General features: G+C 40.8%; 1 protein-coding gene and 1 long non-coding RNA gene across 10 annotated transcripts in view; one reads left to right on the top strand and one right to left on the bottom strand.

Moving 5' to 3' along the window:
- LOC128794523 (uncharacterized) overlaps positions 1 to 16,174 on the top strand; it is a 28,220-nt gene extending 12,046 nt beyond the window's left edge. For 2 of the 3 annotated variants that reach the window (XR_008433165.1, XR_008433167.1), the window contains 5 exons: positions 872 to 985; positions 1,351 to 1,632; positions 2,376 to 2,457; positions 2,560 to 2,621; positions 16,089 to 16,174. This is a non-coding gene — a long non-coding RNA (uncharacterized LOC128794523). Of the gene's footprint in view, positions 1 to 871; positions 986 to 1,350; positions 1,633 to 2,353; positions 2,458 to 2,559; positions 2,622 to 16,088 lie in introns of all 3 variants that reach the window. The other variant, XR_008433166.1, reaches the window with a different exon arrangement.
- SEMA6D (semaphorin 6D) overlaps positions 5,784 to 23,616 on the bottom strand; it is a 31,120-nt gene continuing 13,287 nt past the window's right edge. The window contains exons 2-19 of one of the 7 annotated variants that reach the window (XM_053954470.1): positions 20,448 to 20,589; positions 19,957 to 20,068; positions 19,295 to 19,355; positions 19,119 to 19,181; positions 18,937 to 19,038; positions 18,622 to 18,712; positions 18,225 to 18,344; positions 17,675 to 17,763; positions 16,704 to 16,921; positions 16,464 to 16,595; positions 16,112 to 16,267; positions 15,857 to 16,030; positions 14,998 to 15,138; positions 14,819 to 14,896; positions 13,959 to 14,050; positions 13,558 to 13,614; positions 11,577 to 11,744; positions 5,784 to 9,482 (exon numbers count right to left, since the gene is read on the bottom strand). In XM_053954470.1, the coding sequence (XP_053810445.1) occupies positions 8,179 to 9,482; positions 11,577 to 11,744; positions 13,558 to 13,614; positions 13,959 to 14,050; positions 14,819 to 14,896; positions 14,998 to 15,138; positions 15,857 to 16,030; positions 16,112 to 16,267; positions 16,464 to 16,595; positions 16,704 to 16,921; positions 17,675 to 17,763; positions 18,225 to 18,344; positions 18,622 to 18,712; positions 18,937 to 19,038; positions 19,119 to 19,181; positions 19,295 to 19,355; positions 19,957 to 20,068; positions 20,448 to 20,556 (3,267 nt within the window). In that variant the 5' untranslated portion in view covers positions 20,557 to 20,589 and the 3' untranslated portion in view covers positions 5,784 to 8,178. The remainder of the gene's footprint in view (positions 9,483 to 11,576; positions 11,745 to 13,557; positions 13,615 to 13,958; positions 14,051 to 14,818; positions 14,897 to 14,997; positions 15,139 to 15,856; positions 16,031 to 16,111; positions 16,268 to 16,463; positions 16,596 to 16,703; positions 16,922 to 17,674; positions 17,764 to 18,224; positions 18,345 to 18,621; positions 18,713 to 18,936; positions 19,039 to 19,118; positions 19,182 to 19,294; positions 19,356 to 19,956; positions 20,069 to 20,447; positions 20,590 to 23,616) is intronic. The other 6 variants (XM_053954471.1, XM_053954473.1, XM_053954474.1 and 3 more) reach the window with 6 other exon arrangements.

Raw genomic sequence — 23,616 nt, 5'->3', positions numbered from 1 at the left:
AGGTTCTGCCTTGTCATTCATGGTGTGACAAGCTTGGGGGTGAGACTGGGTGGTATAACAAAGGTAAAGTTTGCCATTTTGAAGCTGAGCTCCTCTGATCCTCACTTTCCATCTGAAGCAGAGGAGAGTGATGCTGTATTATCCTAAAAAGGAGTAGTTTAGGAGAGAAGCCTTCATTGGAACGACTTTATGAAAAACCAAACAACTACTAAAATAGTAAAGTGCAGCTTCATGACAGGTTAGTTATTGTTCTGTGCAAAGCAAGTTAGACTGTGTTTCAGAGAACACAAGGAGGAGTGTAAAAGCTCCAGTACTGGATTTAGATAGAAACTGCTGACATTGTTAGCTGGGTGGCATTTGTGCAAGATTTTATTAGAAGACAACATCAAAAAGCTGTCCATTCTGTCAACCAGTTTCAGGGCAAACATTTTCTCCTCCCTCCTGCCATCAAGTTGAGATGACAGGTTTCTAAATGGTTTTCAACTGAAATGTGACAAAAAGTATATTTTTGACAACTGATCTTGCTTTGTGTCCTATGTGATATTTTGTCCCTCCTGGTCTAGAATACCTTTTGTATTAGGGCCTTTTGAGATGTATCCCCTCCTTCAAAGTATGGGGAGTAATTCTACCTGGAGTTTGGTTCCTGTGGGAGAGCAAATCCAGTCTTTTACCAAGTACTGCAGTTTAACTGAAGCAGCAGGGACTAGCAAGGAATGCTTGTAATATGGAACATATCATGTATAGTAAAATGTCATTTTCAAGTACTTTCTGAACTCTCGTCCCAGTAATGAAGCAGCTCTGAAATATCACATGACTTTCTCAGTGTGTTGCACTCTGTATAACCTTGCCTTTGATCGTGATGTCATTTCAGATGAAAGGCTCGCAAGGAGAATGGTGCGCTGTGCATTAGGATCGGCAGATATCCTCTGGGATCTGAACAGAGAAGGGCTGTTTGAGATGTGCACTCTATGCTTGTCAAAGAGAAGTAAGTGCTGCAATAAAAAGAGTGGTTGGATATCTAAACTCCCCTCAGTCTGGGTAGAAGGAAGACTTTACCTGTCTGCTAGAAGACCTGCCTAATCTGAAAGTTCTTCTAGAAAGGGTTTTAAGGATGAATTATCATTTTTACTGTTATTCAGTCCAGGGTCCTAGCTCAGGTAGGTAGTGATTTCCTGAATGTTTAAGTAGCTCCAGGTGACCCTGCTTAAGCAGGGGGGCTTGAAACAGATGATCTCAGAGGTCCCATCCGACCTCAGTCATTCTGTGATTTTATGATTTTTATATTTAGATGTGCCTGATTTACCAGTAGAAGTGAAACAAACTCAAGATGCCTTTTTCTGCTTCTGTTAGCACCAGGAGTGCCCTCCCAGCAGTCTCCATGAGTCTCTGGGTACCTTCACCTGGCTTTTCTCTTGTGCCTGGAAGCTCAGCATTTGGCACCTTCTGTCCCAGTTGAGTCCAATATTTGATGGGATTTGCTAGCGAATTTAAAAGCAGACTTGCAGCCACACACACGGCAGTCCAGGGATGGCAAGATGATTCCACACACAAAATGTCAGCTGGCCCAAGCAAGCCTGTTCAGTTCCTGTGACAGTACCTGCTGCAATACTCTCCAACAACCAGAAAAAGAAGGTAATTCCTACAGAGACATTTTTCTTACCCTGAAGCCTTGATCCCTATCAAACACTTGTGGCCAGAGATGATCTTGGGGACTGCAAATGCTTTTCTGCAGATGTGCATCCCGTTTTGCTTTGGCCTTGCTCACACCTCCTTAACAATTGCTTTCTGGGGACGTCTGAGTGAGTGAGGGCAAAGGCCTGGCCCTAAGCAGCTCTGCCATCTCCCTCGATGGAGGCAGTATTTCACCCAAGCAGCAGTGACAGAGACTGAATGTTAGAGCTGCATGCACAAGCTTTCACAGAAATCAATTCTCGCACGCCACATTAATATTGGAAGTGCTTCTCTCTCACCTAATTGTTGGCCAGGCACGATAACCTGTGACTAATGGCCATTCATAGTTATACAACATGGCCTGATCATAAAAATTTGCCATTAGTCTCTAACAAAAAAAAAAAAAAAAAAAAAAAAAAAAAAAAAAAAAAAAAAAAAATCTCAGGCTGTTAATTGACCAACATGTATTCCTGAGGAAATCAGAGTAATCACATGGATTTTCAGTGTGCAGAAAAGGAAGGTGCAGCTAGCTTATGCATTGCTTTTATGATTCATCTGCTCTGATCTGCTTCTGATTATTTTTTCCTCATGTGAGGCCAGTATTGTAAATCAAAGATTCAAGCACCCTGTGCTTGAAGTGACCCAAATTAAAAGCCAGTTGCCACCTTTCTTCTCTTACTAGGCAGCTGTCCATTTCTCTGCAGGAACAGACATATGTTAGAGGCTGTCAATACTGCTGCAGAAGCAAACCACTGAGCTCATGGACTGCCTCTGCCAATGGCTAAGGTCAGCTACTGGAAAAAGTTACAAAACAGCTATTACAGCCAGGTATGATCCTGCAGAAGGGCCTTCATTGAAAACTGGTATTCTTTGCTCATTTTTGTGCAGTGAGACTCTGCCCTGGAAAACAGCTTCTCATTCTCAAAACAAAGACAGCAAGATGTGTGCAGGTCAGTTTGGGGTTGGGATTTATTTTTTTTGGCCATTAAGTTTTTCTGTCACAAAATTCCTTTTATGTTGACAAATGGGGATCATTACTGAAAATGGCCAGGACAGCTTGTCTATGTGGTAGATTTTCTTCTCCCCTACCCTTACAGGAGCTTAAGCAACGCTCTTTCTGGCTGACATGAAGGGCAGAGGCGCCAGTCTGGTAGGGACGATGCAGTGCCACCATTGCAGCCCAAGGAATTCTCAATCCTTACCTAAACATGGGGACCCTCTAGCATCTGTGGTCTGGTCAGCAGCCTTCACTGCAGGACACAGGCTGGGATGTAGTTACAATTTTAATGAGAAGAGCTCAGAAAAGTTATTAGTGACTATCGGAGAAAAGCAAGTGAGGAGACCATAAATCAGGCCCTCAGATGAATTCAGAATGCACTAATAAAATCAGAGCTTCCAATAAATTTCGTTTCAGGCAGAGTAGAAACAGTTTCTCAGTTGAGAGCTCGGCACAGATTATAATTTCAGATGTGTGTCGGGCCAATGCAATGTGCCTGTGAAAGTGTTTGCAAGCAGGCAGCAATGGCTGGACCAGAGTCAGGTCCTCACACCAGCTGAACTTTAGCAGGGTTGAATAAAAAGGCGAGAATCTCTACTTCTCTGAGCAAAGCTGAATCTAATTAAATATTTAATGTGGCTTTTTTTTCCTCCCAAATCCTTTGCTTTCTTGCTCTTTCACACTGTGATATGATGACATTTGAACAACAAGTGCAGTCTTGGTATGTTGGTCTCCTGGTAGTACTTTTTATATGAAAAGCTTGCACATCCCAGCTGAAGTCCAGATGCTGCATTTATGAGGTATTTTGTTGTGATCAATTTTTAAAAAATATTTTTCCATGCCATGAAATTAATAGGCACCTGGGGAAATACCAACCAACTCTTCCCTACTCCTGCAAATACTAACCTTTCCCAGATGGGAAGGTATTTCTCTTTCCCTTTATTTACCTGCAAAATGTCCTTGCTAGTGCTCAGAATCACAGAGAGAGAAGGAAGCATTAAGAAGAAAACAGTACAGATCATACCAACTGCACTAAACCCACTGCATTCTGAGGAGCCTTTACTGCATAAACCCTGCATAATCTTCCCAGGGTCACAGAGTGATTCATTAGCAAGACAGCACTAAGACAGAGGCATCCTGATTTTTCTAACTACTGTGATTACTTTAAGACCCCAATTTAAAAGGCCAAAGGTTTGTTCTGGCAGTGCAGTCATAGAGATAACTACTCACAGCTTTACAAATTGGTTTTCTTGCAATCATCTCACTAGCACAGGTCTGCAGCCCTTTGGTGTTTTGTCTGTGTTCTGTTCAAAACTATTTTTTTCTAGAAAACCCAAAGCAAGGCAGAGCTGAGCAGGAGCCTCTCCTCTTCCCTCCTGTGTTCACAGCTGCCCTGCCCCACATCCCACAAAGCTGGGACCTCCCCTTGCAGGGGTGACCCTGGGCACATCAAGCACCCTTCATGTGCTCCTTTATCACCTGTGGCTTTGGATTGTTCTTCACCAGAGACCTTAGGATGCTTAAAGCCAACTGGCTGACCCAGGAAAGCATTGGAGGAGAAAAACTCCGTTTTCTTGCTAAGCTTTTTCTTATTGCTGAAGTTCCCTTTCAGAATGGGGCTTTTGTAGGTGGCTGCTTTGGCATCCTCATTGGATATAAGCCATCTCTGTTAGTAAAGGGAGTGTTTTCTTGTGCTTATTTTTCTAACAAATTCTTAATATTTATTTGCATGTATTTAAAAATAAAAATAAATAAATAAAACGTGGTGTTTGCATGCACCATGTAGTCCAACAGAGCATGTTGGGGGGATGATGGTCTGGCTACACCCATCCAGCCACCACATCACTGGTTAAGGAAAGGCTGGTTCAATACAGACCAAACCATGGAACTCCAGAAAATGGTCACTTGACACAATTTAGATAAAATAGAGGCATTTTCTGAACAAAAAATATCCCTGGGTTTGTGCTGCAGATGCACATTTACACATCACTAAAACAGCTATTTGTAATTTTCTCATGATGACCTTTAATGCCTGGCTGAAGATGACTCAGGTAGGCACAGCCCCTCCGGAGGGAAAGCTTTTAGCCACACTGGCTGACACTGGTGTCAAAGGCAGAGTTAATTTTAAAGTGGGAAAGTAGCATGTTGTGAGAGCTGTATGTGTTTGATGCTTCATTTAATATATAAAGACATCCAATGAAGAAAACCCCATACTAATAAAAAAATAGAAATTCTGGTACTAGAAAATATATATTGAGCCATTATAGCTTCGGAACTTTTTAAGCACCATATGTCTTTTTCCTTCAGAATTTTTTTTGTAAGATACAAGTAGGTGCCATTGTAGTGTTATAACATGCACAGCAATTTCAAATGATTAATACCTTGACAGCATAATCTTGTAAAAAATCGTTTATATCCACGATCTAAAATCAACTTTTAATTAAAAGACTGTTATATTTGTTTTCTGATACTAAATTACCTTGATTATTTTAAAATTGTGTGGAATGTTGGCACATACGAAATATACAGCATCTATTTTTCTATTGGGCTTTAACTGCCTGAAATGTGAGTTTCAATTATTAAGCATTAATAAGTATTTAGGAATGTCCTGCTATGTGAGTAATTAATTTAGCCAGGAATTAGCTTTATCTTTTGTAATCTACATTGTAGAAGGAACACACTACCTTCTTTCAAAACTGTACCGTATTTGCACAAAATTGGTATTTTTTTGACCTTAATAAGAAAGGTTTGCAGGAACTAGAGCCCAGCTGAAACCTGGATGGAGCTCCAGGGATCAGTTTCAGCACATGGTGTTGGTGTTGTGTGGGCAGCCCCGATTCTGTACTGAGCTCTGCCACCACATGCTGGTTACTCTCATTTTTGTATTTGCCTCAGAAGGCTGAAAGTCACCGAAAGACCCAGACTCTGCCCCAGGGGCACAGAGCTCAGTGTGGCTGGAGAGGACACACAGGACCCTGGTGTGTCACCCCACCTCTGCAAGTCCTGCAGGCCAGGGAGTGGCCGAGGGCTCCGTGCCCTCCTCGCAGAGCTGCTGAAGGCAAGCAGAAATTTTCCCCTACAGTAATCCCATAACACATCTGCACTAATAATGAAATTACACACTCAGTACATGGGAATATTTTATTTTGACTTTACATGCGGTGTTAAAAACCCAAAGAACGTATTATTTACACATCCACAATACAAGTTTACAAGATATCTATACATGTTAAAGTACTCTATAGTAATAGAGCAGCTTCATTTAAGGGTTACTTTTTTTATGCCGTACCATTAAAAAAGATACAATCTGCGTTTACCTTTGCACAAATGGATAAAGCATCTTTTATTATTAAATTAACAGAATAAGGACTAGGTTGAATGTTAGAAATTTCAACATAAATACTGAGAGAACTCACATTACCATCTACAAGGCAGCACAATGTTACAGGAGGTTATCAGGGTTCACATACATTTATCTTCCGGGTCACACAAGTCTGTATTAATATTTGTAAAGTGAATTCGGATCAGTTTGTGTCTTCTGACAACTGAGTACATTTTAATAGTTATTAATCTGTAGTGTTTTAGTTGCAAGACAGAAGTGTTTAGGAAGAAAGATCATTGATTTTTGGATCCAGAGGTCTCAGGAAATAAATGTCCCTTACAGCCTTACAAGAAAAAAATGACTACTTCTATCCTTTATTCTTTGTTCTGTAACAGAGATCCAGTTTTTAGTGACTAACCTTTTCTCTCCTTTGAACACATAATATAAATCTCCACCGTCTCTGAAACCCGTTGCAGTTATTTGTCCCACTAATTCATGAATATTCCTCTGCCATGGTTATTTCTATAGTTATGTTCAATAAACAATGTGGTAGTGTGTAGTTTGCAAGCTAAAATAGCCATCTGTGTTGAACATCAGCTGCAAGTGGATACTGTAAACCCTACTAAATAGCTTACACAACTTTAGCAGGTGTTCCATTACCCTAGAAACCTCATTTGATTTCACATTATAACTGTTTGATCCTTCAGAGAGCTGGAGTGGAATGTTTATCATGGTAAGGTGATTTAATGCTGCTGTCTTCTTGGATTGTAGGCTGCCTTTAGTTACCATTAATTATTCTTGCGTTTTATCTTTTTTTTTTTTTCGGGTGCTGTTGAGAGGTTTTACAACTGGCACTCGGGAGGATATGTGCTATGGTGAGAACACTTGACAGATTTAATTTTTTTTTTTTTAGTACTTTTATCATTTGCATGAATAAGGCACAAAATGCACAGATTCAGGTAAACTCACACATAATATTTACAGAATATTGTCATTACCTGCATGACTTTGGAAAAAAACAAACCTTACTTTACACAACAAAAACAAATTGATTGCACTACTGTTGAGTTTTCACAGACTGCTTCTGCCAGGCCAATTAATGTTTCTCCTTTTTTATTGACAAGAGTCTATCAGTGTGTAGGGCGTTATTAAATGCAACAAAAACGTGACCTTCTCCAGTTACACAGGCATTTGCCAAGTGAACTGACTATTAGCTGCCCTCAGTAAGAAGTACAGGGGCTCAAGTTCACAGTGGCCAGGTTTTGGATGGAGGCACTGTGGAAACACAGTAAAACTCCCCCGTTCCAGCCCAAAACACTAGATTTGAAATGCACAGCTCTGAATCAATAGCAGCATAACAGTTATGAAGAATTAAACATATCTGCACTCTTTGACTGGGTGACTTTCATCCAGGCGTTCCCCTCAGAGGGCTGTCAGAGATGCGCAGTTCATCCATAGCTGGCTCCGAGCTGAGCCCAGCGGGCTGCAGAAGGCAGAGTGATCTGTTTGTTCAGTCATGCTCAATGTAAACAATTCCATAGCATAAAAGATGCAATGGGAATCTAAGTACATCCTAGTGTGTACAGTACACACACACATCCAAACACACGCACAGCTTTATCTGTGGCAAAAACAAAATGCCACACACATGGAGAGAAAAAAATAATGCTACAGTTGGGCCAGAGACTTAATTCCAGCAAATTGATTATTAACCCAGCTATTCATTGAGACATTACCGTTTTCTGACATTTGTGCAAGAGGCAAGGTGAATGCATACATAGTAAAATGTTCACATTTAATGGGAATGACCACACTTAATGGCAGTCTAAAATGGAACCCATTTTTTCAAGTATTTGCTTACTGATTTTTCCCAACAACTGTTGTTTAGCTATTTAGAACAGTAACGTAGCCCCCACCCCATTGTGCTACATGTCTCCTTAGCTCCAAACAAAAGAAATGTAATGACCAGCACTTTCCTTTGTTTTTTTTTGTGTTTGCTCGTAGCAAGTACACGAAGTCTTGCTACAGCTACATGTGGCAAGACACAGATGTTGCTCAAGTAAAGACAGTTTCTTTGGCCACTTTGTTCTCCTTAGTAACAAGCAAGTCTCTGCCTTATGTGTCTACCACAACATCATTTCACAACCTGTACAGGTCAGTGCCACACTCATTTTAGCACAGACATGTCCTAGTAGCTGTATTTGTTCAGTGGTCTGACTGATGTTGTCTGAGGGACGAATGAGGGTTTTGGTGGCACGTCGGGTTTTAGGGAGGGTGTCCTCTTTATTCCTGTGCGAGGCAGGGTGCCATTGCTCGTGTAGCTGCTTTGCCTAGACAAGGAAGGCTGGAGGTGAACGGTGACAGGCGTCCCTTGCATGTAGTCCATCTTAGTGCCTGCTGTGGGAGCCATGTACCCCCCACGATTAATACTTGGCTGTCTGGATAACAAAACACCATTTGGTGAGTTCAAATTTTTAGGAAGGGCAGATATTGAGTGCCTCTGTGAAGAATTTTTGTGATAACCCCTCTGCCTTTCCAAAGAGGTCATTGGTACTGCAGGAGTGGTGGGAACATCCACTCGTTTTGTGGGACTGTTTCTCGGCAGAGTCGATGGAGGAGAGTATAAAGATGCCTCCCTGTTGGGAACCTTAGGTGGGATCTCAGACATATTGCCCATTGGATCCAGCATTAAAGTCTGGTGGGCCACTTGAATATCTCCCATAATTGCTTTGGGATTATTAGTAGTTTCATTTAAGTGTTTCAGAAAATCATTCAGGGTGTTCCTGGAATCAACTGATCTCCTATGGTCTCTTTTGCTGGATGATTTTGTAAGGGGATGATCAATATGTTGCATCTTTTTGTCTGCCTTGTGCGCATTAGAATTTGAGAAAGATGTGTTGTAGTCATGGGTAGCATTGGGAAGAACAATAGCACTGGGAATATGTCCATGACTTAGAGGAGAGTGGGGTGGAGGACTAGAAGGAAAAAACTGAGGGCTTTTTAGTGGGGCTTCCTTTCGCGAAGCATTGAGGTTACCATGCGCTTTGTCCGACTGACTTTTCATAGCCTGCAGAGTCTTTTGTTGAAGAACTGGAGTAGATTCTGGAGTTGGAAGTGCAGCTAATTCTGGAGGCTGTCCCCTGTGGTCCATCATCATGGACTTGGTATCACCGTTTGGAGGCAATTCCTTTCTGCTGGTCAGCAGGTTTGTGTACAGTTTGGGTGAATCAATGTTCTGCTGATACTCCTTGACAGGACTGTCAAACAGCCCATTCAATTTGGCAAAGCTCCCACTGGAGTCAGTGCAGGACTGAGCCGATTCTGCATCTTTGTGGATTTTCCTGGACTTCCGCACAAATATATCCCGGTAACAGTAAACGGCCACTCCCGCAATAAAGGCTCCCAGGACAAAAGCGGCAAAGACACAAGTGATTAGGACATTCATATGTACCATTTGGTTGGACTCTCCTGATTGTACTTCCCACCTCACACCTGCAAAAAGACAGGCAGGAGATCATAAATCCACAGGTATTTCATACTGACACATTTCAGAAGAAGGCACCCTTCCTCATGGAAGTGTCTATTCAGTGTTTTTAAGTGCTCTGGCTGTGGTGTTGGTGTAACTCAGTAGGATCCTGCAATCTACTCCACTGGTGAATGCAAATAATTTTATAGAAATTATAAAATAACTGTGTGTGCACCGACAAGACTAAATGAAGACTGTCCATTTTCTCTGATAATGAGGAACGCTTGTCGCAGCTCCTCTCCTTATATTATGTTTTGTTTAGCCTGTCCCCAAATTTCTTTTAAGGCTCACAAATAGGGGCCTTATGTTATTAACATTAATGATTTCTGCTGGAAAATTGAGGTTAGAAGGTGCTACTGGCCAGACAGCAATTAATAACTCATGGATGGATTTCTCTCTCACTTTCCTGCCCAACTCATAAATCAGTATCAAAGGAGAGACAAGATTATGCAAATGTTGTGTAAAAATGTATAACATATATACTGCATTGTTACAGCCACGCTAATGGAATACAGTAGAAAACTTGTAAACTCCTCCACTCCCAGGCTGCTAGTCCTGGAGTGGCACACCTGTACTCATTATACATGTCCAAGTTTGAAGATAATATGATCCTGCTAGAGCACTGTTTTTTATTTTTTACCAATAACAAACATAAATACTTGCATAACATTATAAAAACAACTTAGGTTAAATTATTAGAGAATGTTAAAACTTAGAAACTTTTTCGCTTAGACCAAGAAATTTAATATTTGATTAATTTTTTTATTTGGGTATTAACAAGCTCCCTTTGATTTTTTTTTTTTTTAGATTTTTTAAAGCAACCACAGACATCTTGCAGCTAAGACAATGTTAGTTTTTAATGAAAGTAATTCTGTTGCTATCCCAAGAGATGTTAAAATGAAAGAGCAAGAGGGAAGGAACAGAGCCACTTTTTGTTAGAGGCAAGGCCTTTGAATCTTGTTAATGTTCAGGGTTACAGGATTTAATGGCACTGTGCAGAAGCAGAACGAAAACATGAGTAAAGTTCACTAAATAGCTATGACACAAAATGTGACTGAGAACCAAGAGCAGATGATAATAAAAACTTAAAGCAAACAGAAAATAACTGCAACAAATTAAAATGACAAATGCACGGCCATAATGGCTGATAGGAAACCTGATATGTTTTGGTGAATGGTAATAAAACAGAAATGGTTTTTGGCTGGTGAGATTTTTTCAGTAAATACAGAATTGTGCAAACATGTCTGTCACCTTGCTGTGCTATGCACTGAGACTTGTGTTAAGCTTTGGTTAGGGGATTGGAAGCTTCTCAATCCTGAGGTTGACTGCAGTAGTCCTATTGAATTAAAGTCTCAGTTGCCATAAGAGCCTAATCAAAGGCTCACTTAGCTGAAAGAATATCTAGAGAAAGATGAACTACAGGCAGAATAGGTTTCTTGTGTTCAGCTTAAAACCTCTGGATGTCTCACTATGTACTGAGATCATCTCTAAACTGATGCTCATATCCAGAGGATGAAAATTAAAGAGCACTTTTTTACTCTAACCCTTGATCAAGACGATATTCTAGGCAAGCAGAGGTTGGGATAGGCCCCATTTAACACATGGATATCTCATGGAGCTCTGCTTTGTGTTCTGTTTTACTGCCACCACCCCCAACCCAAATGAAAAAAACCCAAAACATAAGCAACCATTCATGAGGACTAACAGTCTAAGCCAGTGTTTAAGTTACTGCTTAAACAGTTTAAGATTTAACAGAGGTGTGGAAAGTAATTTTTTTAATGTATCCAGAACTGCCATTGATTTCAATGGGAGTTTTGGACCACTCCAGGATTAAAAAGCTGAGTGTAGTATCTGTGTTTCCCATTATAAGCTCTAAGCAGCACTTTGCCCATGGGATAAGTAGGTATGAAAAACATGATTGCACTGTCTGCATATTCACAGGAAATGGGTGTAAAATAGAGCCCAACAATCATAGCTGTTACATTTAACTTAAGCCTTAGACAATGCTGAGACTATCAGGTTTCCATTCAGCTGCAATGTATTCCCTGGTAAGGCCTTACCCTTTGGGACACCTGATAATGGATCAGAATAATCAGAAGTGTTTGGGTCATCTTGAACTACAAATTTCCGAGAGCCAGTCACTTTAGGTTTCCAGGAACCAATCACTTTAGGTGATATAACTGGGATACTTGCCATTGTGGTAATGGAAGCTGAGGAGAACTCCATGTCTGTGGTGGCAAACAGATTTTTATTAATGTGTTTCATGGCACATCTAAGCTATAGCTGGACACAGTATTTTATGGGAGTTACATGTCAGAGCAAAATGTGACCCCCCCCCCCTCTACACGCTGCAGAAGTACAGATGGCTGATTAAATTCAATTACTTCAAAACTGGAAGTATGAAAATAGTACATTTACACTTCAACAGCTGCTAGCCAAAAAGCCAGAGAAGTCAACTGTGAAAGCAGTGCAAAAGTTAAAGTAAGCAACTGTGGGGGTGAAAAGCACAACTTAGTCAACTTAATTGCTATATTCTTCACTGGAGACAACATACTTGGCTGCCTTTTAAACATCTTCAAAAGAAAAGAAGTTACTTGGAACAATGCACACTCATGACAGGTTATGCCTGAGAAACCAGATCAGCTCCATTACTGCTATTATGGTGTACCAGGAACTGCTGAATGAGCCATTTCTGCAGGTGGGGATAAAATGAATGTTTTTAACCCCTATTTTGTAATGGCTCCTAAGGAACAATCCTGCAGAGATTCTGGCTCCTCTGTAATATGTTTGCTGAACAGACCCACCACAGCCTACATGAAAATGCACAGAGGAGGAAACTCATAAAATTGGGTTTTCAGTCCAGTCTCATTTGCACCCTTGAGTATTTTGTGTTCACCATCCCAGTAGGTTTAGGCAGGAAAGTCTATGGCTCGAGATCAGACTTGAGAAATGTATTTCAAAAGCACACGCATTCAGGACTTGAAAATAAGGTTCAATTGTATCTGTGCCATAAAATATCACTTCGAAAATTCAGTTGATAAACACTCATAAAGCCAGGCAGCATTTCTGTGTGACAGTTTTGTTTTGTTTCCTTAAGTGAGTCTAACTTGCATTGTGGGTAAATAGATCTGGAAAATATTTGACTCAAACGTTACTTCTTGTCAAGTTACAGAAGTGAAAATGTCAGAAACCAAACCACAAATAATGTTCTTGTTGCACTCTTAAAAATTTAACATACAAATAGATTATTTTCCTATTTGTCAGTCAGAAATGTGCCTTTGGTTTGAAAGCAAAGACCCAAGTTCCAAAAGCAAAGACTGGAAAGTAAGGCCTGAGTCTTGCTCCTGTTGAAGTCAACACAGGTTCTGCTCTTGAGTTCAACAGAAGAGCACTGGGTGTCCCTGAACACCAGGGGCTGGTGGTAAACACTTTATTAGAAAAATCACTGGAGGAGAAAAGGATGCAAAAGTCCATCTGACAACAATGCACAACATTTTTTCTAAGCCACTTTTGTCTACACAATTTCTCATTCAGCTACACAGTTCGTGATGTTAAATTTTTTCCCATTAGCATAAACTACTTGAAGCATTTCAAAAATAAAGAAATACACATTTTAGAAAATGTGTATTTGTGCTAAAAGCTTGCTGGGAAAGAAGGAAAAGAGAAAAGGAGAGGTAAGGAGGAAGATGATGAAGTTCTGCCATTCATCGACTAGAGATGACCAAGAGGGGCATTCACAAACGCATGGCTGGGGATCAAGAGTAAAGCTTAGTGGACTTCGTGCAGTGAAGATGTCATCTATGTTAATCAGGCTCTTTAATAAAAGATGTCTCAATAAATAATGAGCTGTTAACATGCGGCTACACAGGGTGAAGTGCTGAGTGAGAAGAGTCTGACTATCTTTACCATCAGTGGGAACATGAGTAAAAGCACAAAAATGGAGGATTGCCAACTGTGCAAAAGGAGGGAAAAAAGGGCTGAGAATGCTGAACTGAAGGAAAGTAAAGGTCATTAATTCAAAAAAATTAAAAAAAAACTAACCAGATGTTGGGTCGCCAAATATTTTGTAATCTGGTGTAGCTGTAGTAGGCAAAATTTCTAAAAGAATTAAAGGAACAAGTAATCAGTAAAAAGTAACAAAAAGAAAGCAAAAGATCTCAAACCTGAGTAATGGAAAATAAAAACTAAAATACCACTGGTTACAAAAAATAAATTCTTCAATACTTTGCTGTAGACCCCAAATAGCTGTAAACTGGTGAAGGAAAGACAAAAACACTGCCACCCAGGACTAAAAAGCTCAGCTTTGTGAACATTCACAGTCACACCAGGTGATGTGTTCATCATGTTACTGAAAAGCTCATCAGAAATTTAACATCCACAGTGAGGTGTGGCCACAGACTATGGTGAGACATTCCAAAGGAGCAGCAGTGACTGTGCCTTACCATGGCAGTCCCCAAGCTGTGCTGTGTTGCCATATTCGACATCTTGCACATATCCTCCAGTGCTGTGGTTGTATGAAACAAACAAAGAGAACCTGCAATTAACAGTATTAGTAAGGATACAAATGGAGATTTTTTTTTTCCTGGAAGCAGCAGATGGAAACATACACAACAGCCCAAAGGATTGTACAAAATGTACAGGATAGTCCAGCTTTAAAACTATCTCTGTGTGCTTATGCCAGGAAATAGAAGAAAAATAATCCCATTTTCTAACAACTATACCATGTCTTCTCCATTGGGCATGCTCTTGGGTTTAGATACAACCATCCAATTATACCAGTTAATGTTTGCACTGGCCTGCTACAAAGGCCTCTTTTTAAGATACAGCTGCTAGTGCACCATATATTACAGACTTCATTTGTGCAAAATGCCTTTGGTATGCATATATAACACCCCAGCTCCACTACAGAGGCACAACCTTGCTCTTCCCACTGTGAATCCAGTGCTTTCATATTTGCAATTGCCTGTGCCCTGACCATGAGCATGCCTGGGAGGAGATACTGTGTCCTCTCCTCTTGGAGCTGCTCAGGTTTGCATGCTGCAATTGCTTGCCCTCCTGCTTCCTACAGGTGTGCCTGTCCTCCTACACATCTAGAACTCCCCACGAGAACTCCCACTCTTCACCCAGAGATTCCAGAATTAGGCCAGACTTAGCATTCTGTTCTCTTACATATACAGTGCACTGAAAAAAATCTTTAAAAAACCAGAGATTTAATAACTGTGTGCAAGGGAAGAGGCACAGGGCATGAGCTTGTGTAAAGCATATTTAGAGATGCTGGGCTAACTTGAAAAGGAGTACTTACAGCATGCCTGGTGTCACTCTTCCACACGCCTCATGGTCTAACCAGCCACAGTACGGGTCCCGTGAAGCAATACATGCCCTTGCAAGAGAAAAACCCCAGAAAATCATGCATTTTTTACTTCCTTCCTAGGAAATGTTGGTGCCCTTGCTTTAAGGGGGGGTTCAGGAATGGAGCCGTACTTTTTACATGACCCGTGACGCTCACACCGACTCAGGGGAATTCTAACGATGCAGCTGGAGAATGCCACGAACAGAGCATGGTGGTCTCTGTCCAGCTGGAGGGAAATGACTCTTCTGTCCTCCTCGCTTTCTGCATTACACCTAGTCAGCAAAAACAAGGGCAGGCCACTGCGTTAGTGACTGTAGTACTTTGTGCAGTAAACATTCTATTTATTGTCTGTGTAGCTACAGAACAGAAACTTTTCACATACATAAATGTAACCTACTACTCTTTGCTGAGACATTGCTAAACAAACCTCTGAGCTATCAAATGCTGGCTTCTGGCTCCTGCTAACAGCTAGGTGAGAAGTTCACTGAACTATGTAGGAAAAAAAAAATTCAAATCCATTTTCTTTGTTCTCTCAGTCAGCATAAGTATCATGAGAGAACAGAGGAGGAATCCTGTATTGGATGGCTGTAGAGTCTAATTGGAATGCTTCCACTCCCAAATTCTTTGTGCCGAGAAATAAGCAAGTTTAAATTATCAGATACAGGTTATACACTATCAGCCACTCTTGAGCAACCCTCAAGATAAGCACAGATAATTTCTTTTTAACATCACCAAGTACTTCTGACGTTTCAGAAGTATTTGTGGGAGAATTAGACCGTGTCACTGACGTCACTGGAGTGGAATTAGGTTGTTCATTCAACCCATGCAAAATGGCAAGTGACCAAATACTTTCAGGTTATTCAACATGAGGAACACGATGAAATGACAAACAAGTGGTGATGTTGGTTGTAATGAGCTAGTTTACCATAATCTTTTTTAGCTAGGTACCAAGGACTAGATGAAGAGCTTAGATGTTCTGGTAATACTTACTTTGCATGATTATATGCTTCAATCTCTTCCAGTAATATGCTGTCATTCAAAGAAAAAGGCCTGGTCTTTGCCAAGATTTTAAGTACTACTCCTGCTTCAGAGCCAACAAATATGACTGTGTAGTTCTGGTATGGTCCAGCAGCGTGGTCTACAGCAATTGCTGTCAATCTGTATCTAGCAAGACCAGAAGGCACATCATTAACAGCAAGTTGTCCTGTTTTCCTTTTCACAGGTGTTACTTTTGAACTGTCATACCTGACACGTGTTTTGGTAAACCAGGGCTCCTCAGTGACTGAGGGAACAGCTGAGTCCATCAACGGATGAGATTTGATGAAGGAGAGCGTTTCGTCTGGGAAATCAATGGAGGTTTTGTAAGCCTCTGCTAGGCCATGTTTTGCACAGCAGCCAGGTCTGGAATGAGAACAATATTGTTTTCCTCTTGGTATTTTAGTTAATGAGAGAAGGCAGCCGGTTAATGAGCATCCTTATGGCTGAAGCATCAAGCTCTGCTTTGGGTTTTACCCAGCAAGGCACTCAAGAGTGCAGCTGATTTAAGGTAGCTCTTTACAGGGACAATGTTATGACATCACGAGAAAGAACCTTTTACCTTGGCTTTGGTACTTTGTCTTCAGGTACAGCTGTCCAAACAGAGTCAGGAGTCTTTTGTTCTTTAAATCTCCCTTTGAAGACTTTCTCAATGTCATCCATGCTAAAAGCACACACTGCTGAACCAGGGATGCTGTAAAATTCAAAAAACAGTTTCAAGAACTCAGATTACAATGGCACCAATCTCAGTGTAAGAGAGAACCTGAGACCTGCCTTTGATGAAAGGTTGCTCATCTCTTACCTGTTGAGCTGTGTGGTGAATACACCCACAACGGTGGGCACTCCATTGATTTCTATTATGTCTGTGATAGACTGCAGAACATCAAAGTAGAAGAATGAATCCCCAGGAACTGAGCAGTTGAGCCGAGCTTTCAGAAAGGATGTCCAGTGCTTCTCCAGGACCCTTTGGGAGCCTCCCATGTCATTTTTGCAGATGCGTGCCACACGGGAATACACAGCCTGTGAAAGAAAAAAAGAAGGAAGAAGGGAGAGAGGCTTGAGAGATGCAAGGGAAACAGTGCTTGTTTCTGAGCTCTTAATAAAACACCAAGATAATGTTGTTAACAGGAAGCTGCCATTTATCTGCACAGAGAAGATGAAAGCAAATGGTGTTCAGCTTGCAGTGCACAGGCATCTTAATGTATCACCAAGCAAATGCATCTCCACAGTTTGCTCCCACCCTTTTCACCTTCAAAATCATATTGTTAGTGAGATTTAAAGACTTTAATTAACCATGTGTAAGGGATTTAATAATTTATTGTAGAATATCGTTCCATGGTGAGGCATGAGTATTATACTCTGTACTGGCATGACTGAATTATTCAATATCCAGGGACATTAGAGAAACTTCTTTGAAGCTCTCCTTTTGTGTTGTTTTCTTTTGTTTCTTTAATAAGCATGAAAACACCCTCAGCTTTTCCAGTACTTGGCGTAAGAGTTAAGGCAACAGCAGCACTAAGGCAACAGCACATTGAAAGACACCTGTAGTAAGCTCACTAACAGCGAGGCCTGGAGAACAGAAACAGCTTTTTGGTTGAAGAATGCACTGCTCTAGTTCTCTTTTTCTCCCATCCCTGTAAATTATAACCGTGGTAAAACTGTGCAAGCTTTGTCCTAGGTCCTTCTTCATATTATGAACTGTGCTCGTTCCTGATGCTGTTTTAGGATGAGCTCCTTCTGCTGTGACTCAACGCTCACGGTGATGATACTGACCTTGCCTAGAGTGTTGTGCTCTACAGCAATTTCTCTGAAGAAGAAATAAACATAGTTCCCATATTCTATGGCATGGAGGAAGTGTGGTTCTGTAAGAAAGAGCAAGGAGAAGTTACTTCAAAGAACTGCTCAGTGGGCACACCACAGTGACACTGTGAGACTTGGCAGCTCCTCCCCAGGTCCAAACCAGCCAAGTTGAGCTCCAGTCTTCCAGATACTTTAGGATGTCCAAATACAGGTGCACTGGAGTTTAAATGAACTTGAAGTCTTTAGCATTGGCTAATGGACTGTAACAAGGTCCCACAGAAACTGTATATCAACTAAAGTATTTTGTTACTGCAAATTCATTTGTTGAAGGATTTAACAAAAATTTTGTCTGGGTTTTTTTTTTTTTTTTTTTTTTCATTATGCAGCTTTTTAATATTCTGAAAGCCTCATATATGCTGACATTGTAGCATATGTGTAAACCAGGCTGACTGTGAATAACCTAACCTTCTGTGCCACTGAAATTACATTTGCCATGTGTATGGGAAAATACTCCCCAAATTACCTTTTATCCATTTGGAGTCATACTTTATTGTTCTTAAGGCAGATCCATCCCCCATGCTGCGATAAATAACAGCATCACTTGCCAGGAAATCTGCTACTGTTGCCGAATACAATTTTCCATCTAAAATGGGAGTTGAAAACATGGTATTAAGAGGCCTTTAATAATCTAGAAAATTCTGACTAGCCTGTATTTTTCCCCATTTCTTTACTGTCACACTTCCCCAGACTGCTGTAACCTATTTATTAACAGGTCAGCTTCTAATCCTTTGGAGGCTCTTTAAAAAATTTAAGAGCAGGGGCACCATGACACCTTTAGCTTTCTTGTGCTTGCTGTAAAAGCTCTCTGTCTCCTTTGGTGTCATTAATCATTTAGACTCATTACAAGTAAAAGTTCTTACCAGCAAAGAGGGCGACATTGGTTTGTCTGGCATCAAATGGGCATCTTGCCAAACCACTAATTTCCTCCCCATCATACTCTAATGTATTCAACTAGAGAAGAAAAAGAAATGGGTGATAGTGTCATTTCTATTTTGTGCACTGGCACAAAAGCAAAACACTGTCTTTCCACAAAACTTAATTCAGCACACTGGCTTCTGTCTGTTTTTATTTCACCTTGAAGCACTCTCCAGGCACAGTGGATGTATTTATTATGGCATAACCAGTAAAGTAAAGTAAAACCAGTAACAGATTAATGACATCTTCAGTACTCTTACCCGATAGTATCTGCACATAGGGTTAAATGCATTTGTTCCACAGACAAACACCATCTCATCATTTCTTGGAACAAAGACTTTAATGAAGTTATGACATTCATCCTGAAAAGAGAGTAAGATGTATTAATCACAAACTTCATGTATATAATAAATACTAGTGTCATATAATGTGCTAAACTTACTTTATGTTTGCCTTTCATAGCACAGTTCTCTCTGTCCTGCTGCTTTGATCTCCATGTTAATTTCTGTTAAAGCAGACCAGAAAGGAACATTTGAATTCCCTGTCACAGCAAATTCTTAAAACAACCCATTAAAACGAAAGAAAACACCTCTCTCTTTCCAGTGGGCATCTACTCACCTTGCTTGGGATAACTTCTGATTTCGGAACTTCATTTAAATTTACAGTGTAAACCTGGTCCCTGTTTGCAAAGTAAAAAGACAGAAGTAAATTCATTAATTCTGTGCCTCTTTATTTGATAAGCTAAGTCTATTTTCAGAATGTTATGTTTGACCAACAACTTCTACGAAATGCTTATGGATTTTCTGTGTTTAATGTAAATGGGAGAAGGTTGTTCACGTGTAACATGGGGTGGCTTTGATTTTTATTGGTGTGGTCCTGAGATAGCACCTGCAGTGTCCAGCTGACCATCCCTGTCTGCCCATTCTGCTGAGGACTAACCTGGGCTGTAAATATGTAAATGTGTTATCCTCACTTCCTACAGCCCTGACATGTCAGTCCGAGTTTAGAATGATCAAGAGAGGTATTTATCAGGCAGGGCAGTAATATAAAAGAGGGAAAAGAGCATTTGATCATTGGTTTAAGCTTAACTACAGTAACTGCAGCCTTCAAATCCAATTTTCATGCACTGGCCATAGATATGGTATATTTCTCTGGGAAATTCTGCCCCAATTCTAATTTTTATCATATTCTGCACATTTTTCTAAATTAATTTTACACATAAATGCAAAACCAGAAGAGAAAAGAATTTTAATCTAATAAACTGAGTGAAGGAAAATTACCTGCCAGTGATATAGAGTGTGTCTCGAATTTTCAACATTAGTTGGAAGTCCAGTCTGTGCTGAGATTCATTGCCTGAAGGGCGTCCTCTAAATACTGGATATTGCCTTGAATCTGCAAGTAAAAATGGGCTACACCATCACTCAGGATTATAGAGCTAAAGAATCAATATATGGCATTGATTAGCTGTATATACTAGGTGTAGAAGGGTTTAAACTAAATTCCTTGAGTAATGTCTTGAATATAAATGAGGAAAAGATGGCTAATGTCAGCAAATGTTCTTTTTCCTGAAGTTATTGCTGTATTTCTGATTGCTTTTTTAAGAAAATGATTAAGTGTTCTATTAAAGACACAAAGCCAGTAAACACATTTCAATTTGAAAGGAATCAGATTTCTTAAAAATTTCTCTTGGAGTGGGGGGGGCAAGGGAAAAAAAAATCAACATCAGAACTTTTTCCCTGGTGTTTAGCAGCACTTTATGCAGATTACTTACAGTGGTAGTCCACGACGTTAATGGGGTCCTCGTCTTCGGGGAAGCTGACGGCCCGGCAGCGGGACAGGCTCAGCAGCGTCACCAAGGCACAGAGCACGGGGAGCCTCATGGCTGGGGACAGGTGACAGCACTGCTCAACTACCTGCCAACAGGGACACAGCCGTGAGGGGACACCGGCGCCACTTCCTGCTGCACAAGAGGGGTTTAGTTCGGATTTGAGCACTGGCAGCAGGGGACACTGATGGGAAACTGCTGCGTGACACAGCCCTGCTCGAAGCTGCTCTGAAACATATTGATGTTTCCTAATTTTTAGCTGGATTTACAGGCATTTCCGAAGAAGCTGATGACTGTCAGCCCACTTAATTCACAGAATCAGAAATAGAACATACAGGCTGCTGACCTGGCAAGAAAAATTGTCAAACTTGGGATTAGAATTTTAATTAAACTGCAATCTCTTTCCATCCCCTCAATCACTGAATGTCATCCAACACAAACCCTTTTCCCATAAAGTACCTAAATCTCATCCACAAAACATCATGACACACACAATGTGTCTGAACATCCATGCTGTGTTTTAATGACATTGCTTGTTTTCAGGCTGTGCCATCACAGTGCTCAGTCCAACGTGCCCATTGGCACAGACCTGATGCCCAGGAGCAGGCACCTGATGCTCTGCCTTTGCAGTGACTCAAACATGTGCAAAGTCAATGCAAAATCCTGCCCCTGCAGTGTGACAGCGTTATCAGACACTTCACAAGGGTGGCAAGAGACTCAAATGGGGATGCAATGCTGAACCACCTTCCCAAGATGCCACTTCCCCCTTATTCTATTTCCTACTGTCAAAGGCTTCAGCGGCTTTCACCTGAGGGTTGTGTGTGTGTGCTCTGTAGATCAGACAGCACAGATCATGACAGCACCACAACATTATACAACAAAGCCTTTAAGAGGGGAAGGGAAACATAACTTCTTCAATTAAACCACAGGGATATTTTAGTGAGCAGAATGTAACCACTCAAGTTGCAATTTGGGTAGGATGCAAGAAAACACATTTCAAACTGAAATGTGATCCTTAATGAGTGCAAGTGGACTGGGCAGGGGTCATATTTCTCATTAGAAACTTGGCAAATGTAGTATTATTCCCTCCTCCAACCTTTTGGATGCATTCATTCAGCCCCAACTCACAGGTCAGAGCTCTGAGTCATCAGCTCAGTGCCTTGCAGTTGCTGAAATTTGTAATTAAACGCTTTGTCAAAACAGAAAAAAAGGAGAAACCTTTCCATTTTAATGTTTCAAGATTTTCAGTGAGAAGAATATGTTGCCAACACAAAGTGCCAGACCTGATCCAGCAAAGCACAAAAGTATTAATCATTTAATAATTTGAAAAGCAATTTAAAAAACCCTTCTTAAAAACACTTAACCTTTCAGTAATGCTTATGGGGGATGAAAATGCTGTATTTATTAATTGATACTATGGCTGGCTAGGGGCAGGGCTTCCACCTTCCAGAGGCTGCTGAGCTGTCAGTTTGGGCTGGACTGTGAGGAGACCAGCTGAACATTTGGGGATGGGGGTGGGGGTGTTGTCTGGATGCCTGCCCATTGCAGACTGACCTGGAAAGAAGCATTTTCCACTGTTAATGATATTTCTGTATCTCAGACCACCAGTCCAGAACGAATGGGCTGTGCTCTTAGTCAAGATTGATGAGTGCAGTGGTTAATAAACACTAATGATTCCTGGCACTTTCCCTCTGCTCTTCCTTGTCCTGACATGGCCTCTTCAGCTGAAGCATCTTGCGTTAAATTACTAATGAGCAAACTTAAAACAAACTGGAATTAATAAAGTTAGTCAAATTAGTTCTTTCTTGTGAAAGCACCATTAGAGCAAAGTCCTGCAGCACTGTGGCTCCTAGACACAATAACAAATCATTAATGCTTACACAATCTTCTTCTTTTATTTTTTTTTTTTTTGGGCTTTTTGTAAGGAAAAGCAGGCTCCAAATATCCAGCCCACTCATTTTCCAGTGAAAGAGAAAGAGGAGACACATAAACTGCATGTTGAGTTGGTGCACAGTAACATCTATAAGGTGCTTAGTAAAAGTCTTCCCTGAAGCCTTGTTTTCTTGGAGAAGAAATGAATACAAATTGCCAAAGAGCAAGAAGCTCTCCCAGACATTTAGGCTGGGAGCAGTCAGCGTAGAAGGTGAGGCTGCTCGTGGCCCACATCATGACTCAAAGAGACCCTGGCCCGGCTTCAAACTGCTCACAACTTGCAAAATGTACAAATTCCACCTGTACCAAGAAAGGGCATGTAATAGGAAGTTTCCTTTTCCTTCCAGTGTTCCATCTGGGAAGAATTGACTGGGGCGACAATTACAAAACTTCCATGTAACCTGCCTTACAGAGGCAGATGCTGACTTCTGGACTCCAGGAAATGGCTGCAGAAAAAAGGGCAATTTATTTTTGTTTTTAGGTCACAATTGTCAAAGGGTAACTTGTTTTTAGGTCATGATTATCATGGCCAATATGCAGCAAACTGTCACAAAAGCAAACAGGAAACAACTGAAATGCCAGGTAAACAAAGTATCAGTTCTCTCAAACAGATTCAAATTTCAGGCAGGGTATCGAACTCCCTAAAAGAATGCAAAGTTTTGTAAATGTAAATCCAGAGAATGCGTTTCCCCAGAGGCTGCATCCAGAGCAGAAACAAACGCACGTTCCCCAAACATCTCAGGATACTCCAGAGATGAGCCCCAAGAACATACAGGGCAGGAATAGTTATGTTCAGCTATCTTTTCTAACTAAACATCATCTGCTGCAAATCTCTATCAAAGAAAATACTGACATGAAGCACAGACCTTTGTCACAACAAGACAGAAAAGCAGACAGAGAGCTGCACTGGATCAGCAAACCACAGGTAATCACTTCTCACCAGCCAGGCAACAAGTACAGAATTCTTTATTATTTTGTTTGCAAAATTACTAAAAGAATATTAACAGTAGCTCTGCTTTCCAGCTACATACAAAAAGAAAATGCACCTGCTTCAAGAGGCTCTTAAATGCAGCTTTTATCTGGTTGGACACAGGCTTGAGATCAGAACCACTGAAGAGAGAATAAACTGGGAAGAACAGCTGTTTCCTGGATAATCAGAAAAATGGGCTCCATCTAGCCCTTG

This window comes from Vidua chalybeata, chromosome 13 (genome assembly GCF_026979565.1).
Source record: "Vidua chalybeata isolate OUT-0048 chromosome 13, bVidCha1 merged haplotype, whole genome shotgun sequence".
Lineage (NCBI taxonomy): Eukaryota > Metazoa > Chordata > Aves > Passeriformes > Viduidae > Vidua > Vidua chalybeata.
The sequence above is the reverse complement of the archived record's forward strand: the minus strand, read 5'-3'. Positions and strand labels throughout refer to the sequence as shown.